The sequence below is a fragment of the Myripristis murdjan genome, chromosome 12 (assembly GCF_902150065.1).
Source record: "Myripristis murdjan chromosome 12, fMyrMur1.1, whole genome shotgun sequence".
In the NCBI taxonomy this organism is placed as follows: Eukaryota; Metazoa; Chordata; class Actinopteri; order Holocentriformes; family Holocentridae; genus Myripristis; species Myripristis murdjan.
The window spans coordinates 24,633,630-24,646,707 of NC_043991.1; the positions used below are offsets into that span (position 1 = coordinate 24,633,630).

At 41.0% G+C, this 13,078-nt stretch overlaps 1 protein-coding gene and 1 long non-coding RNA gene across 5 annotated transcripts in view; one reads left to right on the top strand and one right to left on the bottom strand.

The window, feature by feature from the left end:
* The first annotated feature begins 55 nt into the window (after positions 1-55).
* Positions 56-5,533, top strand: LOC115368538 (uncharacterized). The gene is made up of 2 exons (XR_003929045.1): positions 56-192; positions 5,163-5,533. It is a non-coding gene; the product is annotated as an uncharacterized LOC115368538 (long non-coding RNA).
* Positions 4,573-13,078, bottom strand: part of znf462 (zinc finger protein 462) — a 57,805-nt gene continuing 49,299 nt past the window's right edge. For all 4 annotated transcript variants that reach the window (XM_030064672.1, XM_030064671.1, XM_030064670.1 and 1 more), the window contains exons 11-13: positions 10,497-10,785; positions 8,566-8,695; positions 4,573-8,205 (exon numbers count right to left, since the gene is read on the bottom strand). In XM_030064672.1, coding sequence (XP_029920532.1) covers positions 7,986-8,205; positions 8,566-8,695; positions 10,497-10,785 — 639 coding nt within the window. In that variant the 3' untranslated portion in view covers positions 4,573-7,985. The remainder of the gene's footprint in view (positions 8,206-8,565; positions 8,696-10,496; positions 10,786-13,078) is intronic.

Genomic DNA, 13,078 nt, shown 5'->3' on the forward strand with positions numbered 1-13,078 from the left:
CCGCCATGGCGTTTGTTTTTCTTCTTCTGTTAAAACAGAGCCTTACATTATCCGCTGTAGCGCCCCCAGTGGTGCTCCGAGAGTCCAGCACGGCATAACTCACGGTCATTTCCACAGGAAGAAAACTCCACCGTCTGTACCGGAGCAAGTCTCACTGAAGGCAGCTGTAAAACAACAACAATATCACCGTCTGTGAGTATTTCCTATGTTTATGAGGCGCGGCTTGTTAGTAATAACTTGTTGTATATTGTTTTGCATTGAAAACATGGCCTCTTGTAAAATGTTTGTCGGGTAATTTATTAGAAACTGCTTGAATTTGTAAATGCACCGCACTGAACAATGTTGGCTTGCACTTTATACTTGTTTCGTCAAATATGGAGCTCGGGTGCCACTTTCTGACCGCCGTTTCTGTATGAATGGAGTTCAGACTTGCTGTCAAATTAATTATAATAATGATAATAATTGCTTCTGTAATGTGATGTTTACACTGTAGCCGAGTATACATATAAAACTCACTTTCTCCTCATGATTATTTATTTAATTCACCATTCAGTGTTCTTACTATAAATAGGGCTTGAGCCTCTGTCTTGTCCAGTCAGATCCTTAAGTATTTTTCAGTATATATATTTTATTGTACTGCTGTCTACAGTGACCCGGTCAGTGGTGAGTGGGTGAAAAAGCTGCACTGTGAGTGAGTGCTGAGCAGATGTAGGCTGGACGGCTCCTCTGTGGTGCCTGACATGGTGCGGAACTACTCTGTGGCTGCTGGCTGTAATCAGGACTGTTATGATGAGACTCCACCAGAGACAAGAGCACTGCCCACTTCCTTATTCCTTTCACGTGTCAGGAGCGAGCAGTGATCATGATGCAGGGGAGCAGGGGGGAGCAGTATATTGAGATTAAGCCCTGAGTGGAGATACAGGCCGTATGGCAGGTTTTACATGCTTCATAATACCTGTCTGCTCCTCATGTCCTCCCGTGATCAGGAAGCCGGAGCAGGCCGGGTTTGGGTGCGCTTGGTTCGGCTACACACACGTGTCGAGACCGCTCGGCGTCTTATTGATAGGAGAGCTGGGGGAAATTAATGGACGTGTGTGATTATATGTTGTCATTATAATATCAGACAGTTTGAAATAAAATGCACCTTGTGTCTCCAGTCTGTCATGTAGTCCGCAGTTATTATAGTTTTGTATTTTTCATTAATTTGTGATTTTATTATTTTTGTTTTCAATCCAGTTAAGTTTCAGTCATTCTCCAGAGTGGGTTTGATCGTTTCAGTTTAATTTTAATTTAGTTTTTATTAGTCTTTTTTATTATTGTAGTATGTGGGTGTCAGGGGTGATATTGATGAAGTTCAGAATAGGTATTACAATACAAACAACACTTGGAGAAGGCAATTCAATCATAGTCTTAATAAACATCAGCGCCAATGCCTCTTCATGCTTGCTGTGTGGACAGATTAGACAAGATTATTTTTATTTTAGTTAGTTTTATAAGTATACAATATAGTTTCAGTTAGTTTTCATTTCTCTCCGAAGTCTAGTTTTTATTTTTTAAATTTTGTAATTATTATTATTATTATTATTATTATTTAATTTTCAGTTACGTAAAATGTTTTTCAACACTTAGTTTTAGTTTTTAGGTTAATTTTAGCTATCTGTAATATCCTTGGTAGTCAGGTCCCACTTTTGTGACTAAAACACACTACTCATACTGCAACACCAAAACACACACACACACAGATAAACCTGAACTGATACACACAGATCACAGTGAAGACCAGTTTGCTTATTACAGGGAGGTCATTGCCCCACAGTAATATGGCAAAACAACAGTGTAATGTCTAAGATTTTGTTCAGCAAATGCAGAAATAATCACAAGTACAATATTCAGTTTTGCACTAAGTATAATTATGTACTAAAAATGTATATAATCTCTTTTTTAATAGCTGAGGATAGATTATGAATTAGATAAATTGCAGATAACAGTGATGTACAAACTGTTGTTATTTAACTCAAAACTTGTTTTTTTCCCAGTTCCTGATAATCCAGTACCATCAGATTGTTGGGGTCTCTTCTAACTCCCTCAAACGTCTCGTGGAGAAAACTGCTTCAGTGTCACATTAAGAGGCAGGAAAACAACAGAATTATATTACAAGTGAAATTAATTAAGGGAGAAAGCTGTTTTGACAATTCATATGTCCCTTTAAACGGCTGTTCTGTAAATCCTATACGATCTTTCATCACACAGATTTAAAAATAGGCTTGTTTTCACTGATTTTTTTTGTTTTTTTGGCCGTTATTATCAGTCTCGACAAATCCCGGGCCCTTCAAGCGTGGTGGAATTTCAATGTGATGGGTATCGTCCATCCGGCGCTCAGTATTCAGAGGCTTGGCTGACTTCTGTCTCGCAGCTGCCATGACCAGCTCCGACTTTGAGAGGACTGCAAAGTGTGAGAGATAATATGCCGGAGCTCAATGAGGTCTCTGCCCCAGGCCTATTCTCTCTTACACTTTTTATCACTCCCCCCCTCACTTCCTGTGCCTGTGCGTCTCTGTCTATCTCTCTTTAACCCCTCACTTCATCTCTCATCTCCTTGCCCCTCCTCCTCTGGTGCCCTCTCCCTCCTCCTCCTCCTCCTCCTCTACGACTGTTCTTCCTCTACCCCTTGCTCCCTCTTTCCCTCTCAGCCCCTCTCCCCCCTGCCTGCCATTCAGTCATTGCATGCCTTGGCCTGAACACACACATCAGGCATTCCCTGTGTCACTCAGCAGCAGCAGCAGCAGCAGCAGCAGTGTCCTCTTTTCCCCTCTTCCAACTGTGGCTGTTCCTCTTGCTCCCGTCTCCAGGGGTCGTCAGTCTGCCGTCGGCCCCCTCTGAAGTAGTGAGCCATGGAGATTACTGTCTGATCCCTGGCGACTTGGAGATATTTTTAAAAGATGATGTTAGACCTGTGAAATAAAGAAGTGCCCCCTCCAAAATAAGCAGCAGAGGAAATGCAGAGTGCATGCATGAGAGAGAGAGGGAGACTTTGAATGTGAAGACACAAGAGATAAGCCACTCCCAGTGCTAATAGTAGGAGATACAGTGACTTGTTGACAAAATGTGGGCACCACAGCGCAACAAATGGTTGAACCATGATTAGCACTCCTGGTAGCAACACGTAAACCGTGTAATTTCAACAATTTGCAGTATTTGGGAGTTATTTCATGCACATACGGTCACGCACAAATACACAAACACACGCTGGCATTCACTGGGTTTGTGGTGTTGGCCAGCAGAATGTTTGCAGGGTGTGGAGTGGAGTGGAGAGAGGAGGAAAGACAGAAGTGTGGAAGGGTGTAGCACAGAGCGAAGGCCACTGGGATGTCTCCTCAGCCTGAAGCTATTTCCTGTGGACAAGCTGTGGGGACTATTATTGGTCCCTCACAAGACTCTGTGGACAGGGTTCAAAAGGAAATCCTATATGTCAGTGGGAATGGGAAACATGACAAATAAGCTTGGATAGACGGCCATAAACACTTTGGGAACAGTGGTTGTCATCCAGCTGGACGGTTCTGAACGGAACCAGGATGAGTCGTGTTACCTGCAGATTACTGGAGACTTTTAACAAGCCTATCTGATCGACTTGGTGCTTCCAGTGACAGCACTGTGGGTACTTATGTAGGCATGGCGTATTTTTCACCTGAAATCTGTATCTCCTACAGACCTGCTCAAGGCTCGCTGACTGAAAAGCACACTGCCACTCAGATTAGTGCTTTATCTCTCTCTCTCTCTCGCTCTCTTTTTTCCAGACATGATTTGAAATAAAAAAAAGAAAAAAAAAAAAAAGATGGTCCACTGAGGGTCAGGTGTTTGTTCCTGTCCTTAGTCCCATCTCCAGGGCCTGTGGATATGTATGAGGTGTAAGATACAAACACAGCTGAGCTTTGTCTTGCTTCTTGCTGCCTATATGATTGCTATCATGTTAATTTATGATTAAAATGGCAGCTTCGTAATAGCCTGTAATTGGTGAGGGGTGTGTATAAAGATGCTGGATCTTTATTTATTGTCATTTCTATTGTGGTTGACAATAGCAGTAGAGCAGTAGGGATAATATGCAGTAAAGGCCTGGGGCTGGGGCCACTGAGGCAAGGACCCAGCCACGATATGTGGCATACACTCCACCAGGTGACCCACTGTAATTCCAGTTTAATAATTAAAAAAAAAAAAAAAAAAAAAATGATAATAAGGCATATGGGGTATTGCAAGGATGCACACCCATGATATGGTTGAGCAATATGTTGGAGAAAACCAACTTGTGAGTTGTAATTATGCTGACTGGATTCTTGTAGCGCCACACCACTCTGTCCTTGAAATATTAGGCTCTTGCATGATTTTTTTTTTCACAATTTGCAATTGCAATATGGCTGGCAATTCTTTATGCAAATAACTACGTACCCGAATTCTATCGCTCGATATCCGTGTTATCAAAGGAACTGAAAGCACATGTCCACGTCTTAATGATGTACTGTACATAAAGTGTATGGACACACTGACAACTGGGTTTTCTGAGAGGCGACAAACACACAATTAACTGTTATCTGATAACTTTATTATCAAGTTAAAAAAGACAATGAATTACAATATTTACAGAATATCCAGAGATAAATGGAATAAAATTGTAAACAATCATTCTAGGCAACATCACAACCCACCATCAGGATTTATATGGGAAGAAAGGCAAGAAGGAGAGAGTCTAGTGTCAAACTATGGACAGAACATTCTGAAGAGAAAAGAGAAATGCAAATGGAAACAAACTAAACATATATACAAGTATCCAGTGTGTTGTCGGCAGGGGCTAAACTTGGGGTAAATGGGGAGGTGAGAGTAATACAGTCCAGAGAGACTGCACACAGTGAGGGATTAGCAGTGATTTTCTATTAAAATAATCAAAGAACAACAACCAATTTTAGGTGGACAGCTTCATTACCCGGAATGTCCCAATTTATCCCCTGGTTTTGAGTTCTGAGGAACAAGATGCCCCTGCAAAGCTTATTTGCACAATAACAGTTTTCTAACAGGTTTACTTTCAAAAAAGCAACAGGCTAGTCCTGTGAGACAAAGGGCTTTGAGATTCAGCACCAACTCTCCTGTTTTTCTTTTCTCTTTTTTTTCTTTAGGTACTGTAAAGGACTGAGGGTTACTGTGGTGGAGGGCTGCTACATTCCCACCTGCTGCACACTGGGAGCACTACAGGCAGGTCCAACCTGAGGCCACGCACCTGGAGCTGGTTTAACTTGTTAGCCGAGGCTCACCAGAGACAGAGCTGCTGCCTTCGCTGTGTGGCTGGTCATGGCAGAAGAACTTCATGAATATGACATACTGGGCTTAAATACTTTGGATCGTGCTCAAGTGAGCCAAATCCCTTAAATGTGAGTTTGTTTGTTGACTGGTAAGCCAGATGGTGGCGAACCCCAGAGAGGGACCTAACAAGTTATGTAGAAGTTCCCAAAGGAACCATTTTTCTTGTCGCTTTCTTGCCAAGTTTCTGTTCTCTTTTCACAATAAAAGCCCTGACCATTATTCAGTATGGAACTGCATTGCCTTCACGCATTTTATTATTGTACAACCACACTGCTTACTATCTGCTCATTCCTGTTACAGTACAAAAGGAGATATTTTTCATTGTAACCAGACATTGTACAACAGCGTAATAACATTGGACTGGGGACTCAAAAAGCCCCTAAGGGTTATCTATCATCTTTTGATTTATTTTTTTGTTTTTTTGTTATGAGAACAACACCTAAAGGAAAAAGGGTTAAAGTATCCTTTCTGAAACACCACAGTTCAAACACTTAACAAGTAGTTTTGTTTTCTATACACGGCTGCAAACGGAGATTACCTGGGTTCCACCCGTAGAACTCAGAAATCTGGTTCTAAAACTCTACGGTTCCAACCCCGATTTCCTATTTCCATCAATGGTTCAATGCTCAGGAAAAACAATCACAGCAAACATATCCAGTTTGCTGAATATTTTGGTATTAATAACACGATTACATTTTTTTGTGTTCCTTGCAAATTTGATAGCTCCAGACTTATTAGTCACTCATTATTTCAGACTGTTAAATGGTGCTTATTGGTCTTATTGGAATTCATGATGAAGGTTGACTTAATTGCTATTCATTTCTCATAAGGCTTTGGGGCATTCAAGCAGCAACTTCCAGCAAATACAATCTCTGCCTTTTTGTCAATAACAACAACAATAACAATACAGCTTTGTCTAAAAAGAAGCACACAAATGCAGGCTCTGACAGTTGTCTCAACACAGAATGATAATATTTCATTATTTCAAGTTGGGCAACTTGACCTAAAAACCTTCAAATAAGTCTGCAATCTTCACATTACAGCCCCAGTAGCACACATGTATGAAAAACAAATTTCAGAAATTTCAGCTGATGATGACAAAAGATATCACACCTACTACTGTTGCGACTGAAGCTGTGTTCCAGGGTAACCCTTGACTTTGTACCTCGATATAACATTTGATTCCAAAAACATTGGCACACTCGACACCGTAAACACATCTCTGATGTGATGTAGAACAACTGAGTGTCCATCTCAGCTGTGATATTGGTTACCTGGAACTCAAACGGTACGTGGATAAAGTATAATTATGATTCATCTGGAGTTGGTCCTGTTGTATAATGAACAATGCCAATTTCATTGTCCCACTTGTACTAATGCAAATGTATGCTGACATGTGTGAGCTCGCTCTTGGACAGTGGATGCTGCCTCCACACTGTTGAGCCTGTGTTTCTGTCGCAAACTGGCCGCCGCAGCCAACACGCTTCCAACTTTTACTTTGAAGGCAAGCTCGACTTCCTTGTTCAATTTCCACTGTACAAGTTGGACAACAGAGCGAGCTGACGCCTTGGTGCGCCGCACTGCATTGGCACGTCTTCACTCAACGGGACAGTAACACAGACAAAGTGTTGAGGCAGCATTGAACAAGCTCACATTGAAGAACGGGCTCACGCGTGTCAGCATACATTTGCATTAGTACAAGCGGCACAATGAAATTAGGAAATACTCCTTAAACTGGCATTTTTCTCTATACAATGCGAGCGACTGCAGATGTATTGTAGTTTATCCACGGACCTCAAACAGCATACTGCTTGATGGGAGAAGGTAGATCTAAAATAATCCCTTTTACTTCAACTAAACTACTGGACAACAACAAAGTAGTACAGTGGAAATGCTAAGGGTGCCACAGGCTGAAGGCTTATACGTAGTATAATATCAAGGGACCTATAATGTAGCAATTTGCTATAATCATTGGGGAGGTTGTCAATATTTCTATAAATGAAGAAAAAAAATTGTGATTTAACTAGAATAGATAAGGTGCAACTATTCCTCAAGGAATACTTCTACACAGTTAACACAAGGCTAAGATGACTAAAACCCTTCTCTCATCCAACTTTCAGTAAGAAACAAGAAAAGGCAGCTCTACAGTGGGCCAGGGATGTATATACTTTCCTCATCAGTTCCTTTTAGGTTAAGGTACCCCTGATTTGGATGTGCAGGGGGGCAGTAAAAGGTGCTTCAAACAAATGCTTAAATTTAGTAATCTGTTTGGACAACAATCTGGATAAATAGCTTAGTAGTTTTATCTAGGTGGGATCTTTCACTGTAGATTTGACCAGAATGTCAGCAATAAGAGTTCTGTTCACTATTGGTTACCAATATATTAAAATCTGTCCTAGGGGACCGCCCATTTCAAGAGCGCAGCCATTTTTTAAAAAAGTAGGATGCAGCACAATCTAATACTTCTAATATGTAACACATAAAATCTAATAATGTGCCAACTCATGAGAATTCTTTTTTTTTTTTTTCAGTTTCCATCTTTTTTGCCTTTAGCATCCTACTTTAAAATCCAACTCAGTGTTGATCCTACCGAAAGTTATGATTTTCTAGCACGATATCCTGATAGGCCACAATTCTTTTCAACCAAACTGTTGATCCTTTTTGGTCTCGAGCAAATCTTTGTCTTCGACATAAAGAGTTTGACTTCTCTGGGACAGGTCAGTGGGGCACCCTCCGTCCATACTGTTTCCAGACACCTCCAACGCCGTGTCCATCAAGACCGATGAGCCAATGGGAGGTGGAGCCGAGGCCTCCCTCTCTGGGTTGGTGCTGGTGTCCATCCGACTGTTGTTGACTGTCCTGCAAGAGGAGCGGGGAAAAAAATCATTTCAACACAGCAAAAACAAGAACAAGCATAAGACTATGGATGCAAAGGGCATGATCCTAAGTATAATTTAATAAGACTGCTGCTGTGCCTCATGCATAACCCTGAATGTTTAATACACAGATTGTAAAAAGCAAGTGAAGTCCCGCATCAAGTGTCCACTATTGTGTCCAGGGACTAAACCCAAAAAGACAGGTAAAGAGGTCCATGGGGGCTGTGAGTTGGGTGGAGCTGCCTAAATAATGGGACAGTACATAGGCTGACACAAACACATAGCAGTGCAAGTGGAGAGAAAGCATTAGAAAGAGGTAAAAAAAAAAAAAAAAACTACTAACATGCCATGTCGAAGGACATGTCGCTCCCACTCGGTGCTGTTGGTGAAGCAGCGGCCACAGAACTCACAAGGCAGACGCTTTTCTAGGCTGCTCGTCCCATTGGTGCTGCTGCTGGGAGATGCAAGGACTTCTGGGAAACAGAGTTGGAATGATGAGTCAGTCTCAGATGTGAATAAACAGAACGGTCGTGCAGAAAACAGGCAGCGTGGATCTCAGCTTGTCTCCTAACGTTTAATCTCATCTCTCTTATCTTTAATCTCATCTCAGGTGTTATTGAATTTGGTTTTATGTATTTCATCCCTGTCATAGCTGTCTGATTTATTCCCCTGCAATTAATTGGCACTGTCTGGCATTTTCCTTCGTCCTTATCTGACTGACTTTTATTTACTATTCTTTTACTGTCAGCAGAAACACTCCATAGTCTATAATTTTTTTTTTTTTCATTTTTCAACATTTTAATACCAGTATTTCATCAGGTATTGTGTGTAAATCAGCATGTAAAAAATCCTTCATGTATTATAACATTAATGTTGGCTGCTATGTATTTGGCAAGAGATCTACTATTTCCTAGACTGAGCAGCCAACAAGCATCCATGAAGATTCAGTGTCTAACCAGAGGGCTACAAGACAGAAGAGAGGAGATCATTTTGGGATTATAATAAGGCGTAAATTGCCACTTGGGTTGATAAACAATATGCATATGCTAGGTATTTGTATTTTAGAAAACATATAAATAAAAAAACATGTTAAAAGAAAAAAATAAAAATGCAAACATGTATGATGTCCCAAATACTATGGAGATCAAATGCTCATTATTCACTATTTTGTAAACGGGATAGCTTCTTCTTCTACTTCTTAAGACAGCAGATATATTGCACTTAACCATAAATGACTGAGAAAAGAACAAATATTGTTTTGCTGCAGATAACCATTCACACTGTCATCCCAACATGTGTTAACATCTGTTCTGGAACTGGGTAATAGAGCACCCGCTGCGTCCAACAGTGTTTTCTTTTGATTCTGCTTGGGCAGGCGTGAATTATCATATATTTGTTCTTTCATTAAACAGACCCACCCCACTTTCCTGATGATTTCCTCGCTTAGCCCGTGCCACAGGCTGAGAACTTGGGCTTTCATGCTGTGTGTCCATGTTGTGTGTTGCTGTGCTGTTGTAGTGTTGCATTGTATTGTTGTGTTGGCACCAATTTGCCAACTGTGAAACTAATTTCCTTCTCTGAGGACAGTAAACTATCTGAACCGGCCACGGGACACTTTGACATTCTGTCTCAAAGATTGCCCGGATCAAATTGCTTTTCTTTGTAGCAACACTTTTACTGTGGTAGAAAATGGCAGTGTGATGCAAATTGGAGCATTCAAGCTTTCTGACACTCATATTTCCCCAGCAAAGCCCAACAGTGAGCAAATTAATCTATTTTTGAAGTGGATTATTGACAGAGAAGATTAGGTGCATTCTCACTTGCTAATTAGCAGCGGTCAAAGTTTCATAAACAAACTTGCCCAAATCAATGCCTATACATTTCAAGTTGATTCCGGCTCACAATACTATTTTACTTGTGGAAATAATGCATCATTACTTGTCTAGTTAGTGGATATGGACATGGTTTATGACATCTCCAACACTTTTGACTCTCATCATCAGTCACATGGCATGATGGAAGCCAGCCTGTGAGAAAAAGTGCCACTGAGTCGGAGAAGAGAAGGTATTCTTAAGTCATTCTGAAATTCTATTATTCAAGCTGGTAACGGTGAGATGATCACTGTTGAAACCGATGACTTGGCCATGGCTCTGTATCCTATGCTTGTCTAACTTCAGAATCATCCTGTGTTTGCCATGTTATGTCCAGCTGGTGCATAGTAAACACATTTCAACAAAAGGAACGGGTGGTTCATTGATGATCGTGTGCATTTACCTTGTGGGGCAGGCTTCTCTGCCTCCACCGCCACCGCTTCGTCCTCTTCGTCCTCCTCCGCCTCTTCTTCTTTGAACTCCATCTCTTCATCATCCATCTCTTTCGGTTCCTCCACTTCATTCTCCATCATTTCCATTCCTTCATCCTCTTCTTCGATAGGAACTCCTCCATCCACTACCATCTCCATCATTTCCCTCTCCTCTTCATCCTCGGCGCTGCTCCCTTGTTCCTTCATCGTCTCCAGCTGGTCCAGGTTGACCCGGCCCATCAGCTCAAAGTTTCGGATAACCTGATTAAAGACAGGAGGTTGTTTTCAGTTCTGGATAGTTCATAGTTTGTTGTAAGTGGTATTAATCTGGAAGAGTTTCTGAGAATTTTTTCAGTTTTCATTCTGTTGTAATTTCACATATACATCCATGTTGGAGCTTAGTGAAACCTTCAAAGATATCATTTATCAGTGTGGTGTAAGAGGACAAGGTGCATCCTCCCAACACAGAAGATGCCTGACTAGATGATACAGTCAGGGAAGTTGAAGTTTATTTAGAGAAAAGGTTTATGTTTAATAAGTTCCATGAAGTGTGTGTTATAACTAACTTTTTATCACTTTTATTACAAAGTGAAATGTAACTTAAAAGTAGATACCTTTATTTTGTTCTGCCTATTCTTGTTATTTACCATTTTCTTAATACATACTAGAAAAGGAATTCATAGTGATGATCTCTGAGTTAAAAATAGTGCCCTCAACTGAAACTGAAGCACCGACAAGAACAGCTGGAACATCTGTATGCAGATATATAATGATGAACAAGATTAAGACACCGCAGACACCACGGCTGCTTCTCTGACAATTTTGAATCTTAGCATATGTCGATTTGCGTGTACAATACTGTGCCTCTAGAATTTTTTTATACATGGTAAAAATATATAAACACATTGAACGGTATCTTGGTGATCTGAGGTAAAGTATCTGCCCTAAACTTTGGTTGAGGCTTATATTATCTTAAAGTTGAGGTATCAGGTAAGAGCTTGAGCAATGAGATGATGATTTTCATATTACAAGTGCTACACTAGTGCAACTGTTGTCAGTTTAACTGACCTATTCTCCTCTCCTTTCCTCTTCCCAACTCCACTTCTCACCAGAGTAACATCGGTCCTTCCACCACTCTTCCTTCCCCCATTCCTTCCTTCCGTCCTTCCATCCTTCCTTCCACCCCCCAAGGACCTCTGCTCTCTCTTTTCATCTTCCAAAGGATTATCTTCAATATACAATAACGATTCTTCCAAGGCGGGCATTTGCATGATTCCAATGGCCAATAAATAAAACATAATAATCTTTTGCCCAGTGTGCAAATTAAGACTCACAACTCAGGGTGCTATGAAAAGAAAACTCTCTCTAAAGATGAGAGGATTACTAATTACATGATTACACACAGTGGAGCTAATGATTTATCGCATAAAATATTTAACTTAGTGCCCCTGAAATGATTGCATTCATGCTCCATGCAGCTCATCTTTGGGTCAGCGTCCTTACTTTGCTGTCGTGATGTTTCCAGGTGTCCATCTTCATATAATCTGTATGAGTAGCACTGATTTATGTGAAAGATGTGCACTTATCCCTAATGTGTCTGCAATTCTCCACAAGAATATTCATATTCTTGACAAAATGATGATGAGTATCTTAATGAAGTGGGTGCTTAACACCTTATTAATATGCTGAGGAACCCAGAATTTAAAAAAAATAATAAATAAATAAACTGCCAACCATAATATTAGGGGTTCTGAAGATCAAGAAGATTATGCATCATCTTCTCACAGACAGCAGAAGTCCTCTCCAACTCTTGAATTAACTCTTGAATTCACTCTCCTTTTCTATAGGCCTGCAAACCAGGACCCCTTCACACACTTCTCCAACAGCAGCCAGTGGCATTTTTCACACCCCTCACAGAGATCATGGCTCTCCTTCACCCCTCACTAAGAAATGCCTGGATTTCCTCCACTCTTCACCCAGAGATGTAAAGGCTCCCCTTCTTCAAATATGCCAGATCCCTTCTTCTCCACTCATTCAGAGATCCCACATTCCTCAACCCAGGTCCTTTCTCCTCACTATTCAGGAGATTCCACACCCCTCCCCCGGGCCTATCCAAACTGGTCATTTTTCTCCATATTTCCATGTTTACATATCTCTCCACCCCAGATTTACAGATGCCAGGCACCTCTACCCAGAACCATTAGGGCTCTTCTCCCTTTCCTAATTGGAGTCTCTGAAGATCCCTTGTATGATTCTTATCCCAAGTCAGCTGGTGCACCCTCCTAAGAGAAATCTAACAACTACCTTTTCATCTGTGCCCCTGCATCTGTTTGCTGCATCCTAAATAGAGAATCAACGATATTTCATCAAGGTAAGTGTATTTTTTAAATTAATTTTATTTTTTTTTATAATACTCCATTGGTCCCTGAGGAAGAAGTCTGAAAGGCTTCACTTCAGCCAGGTGCATACTTGCTGTTGCAGGGGGTTTGCACCTGGGCCATCTGGTTGAAGAATGTTTCTCTGCTCACCATACCACCCGACTGTGCTGTTTCCC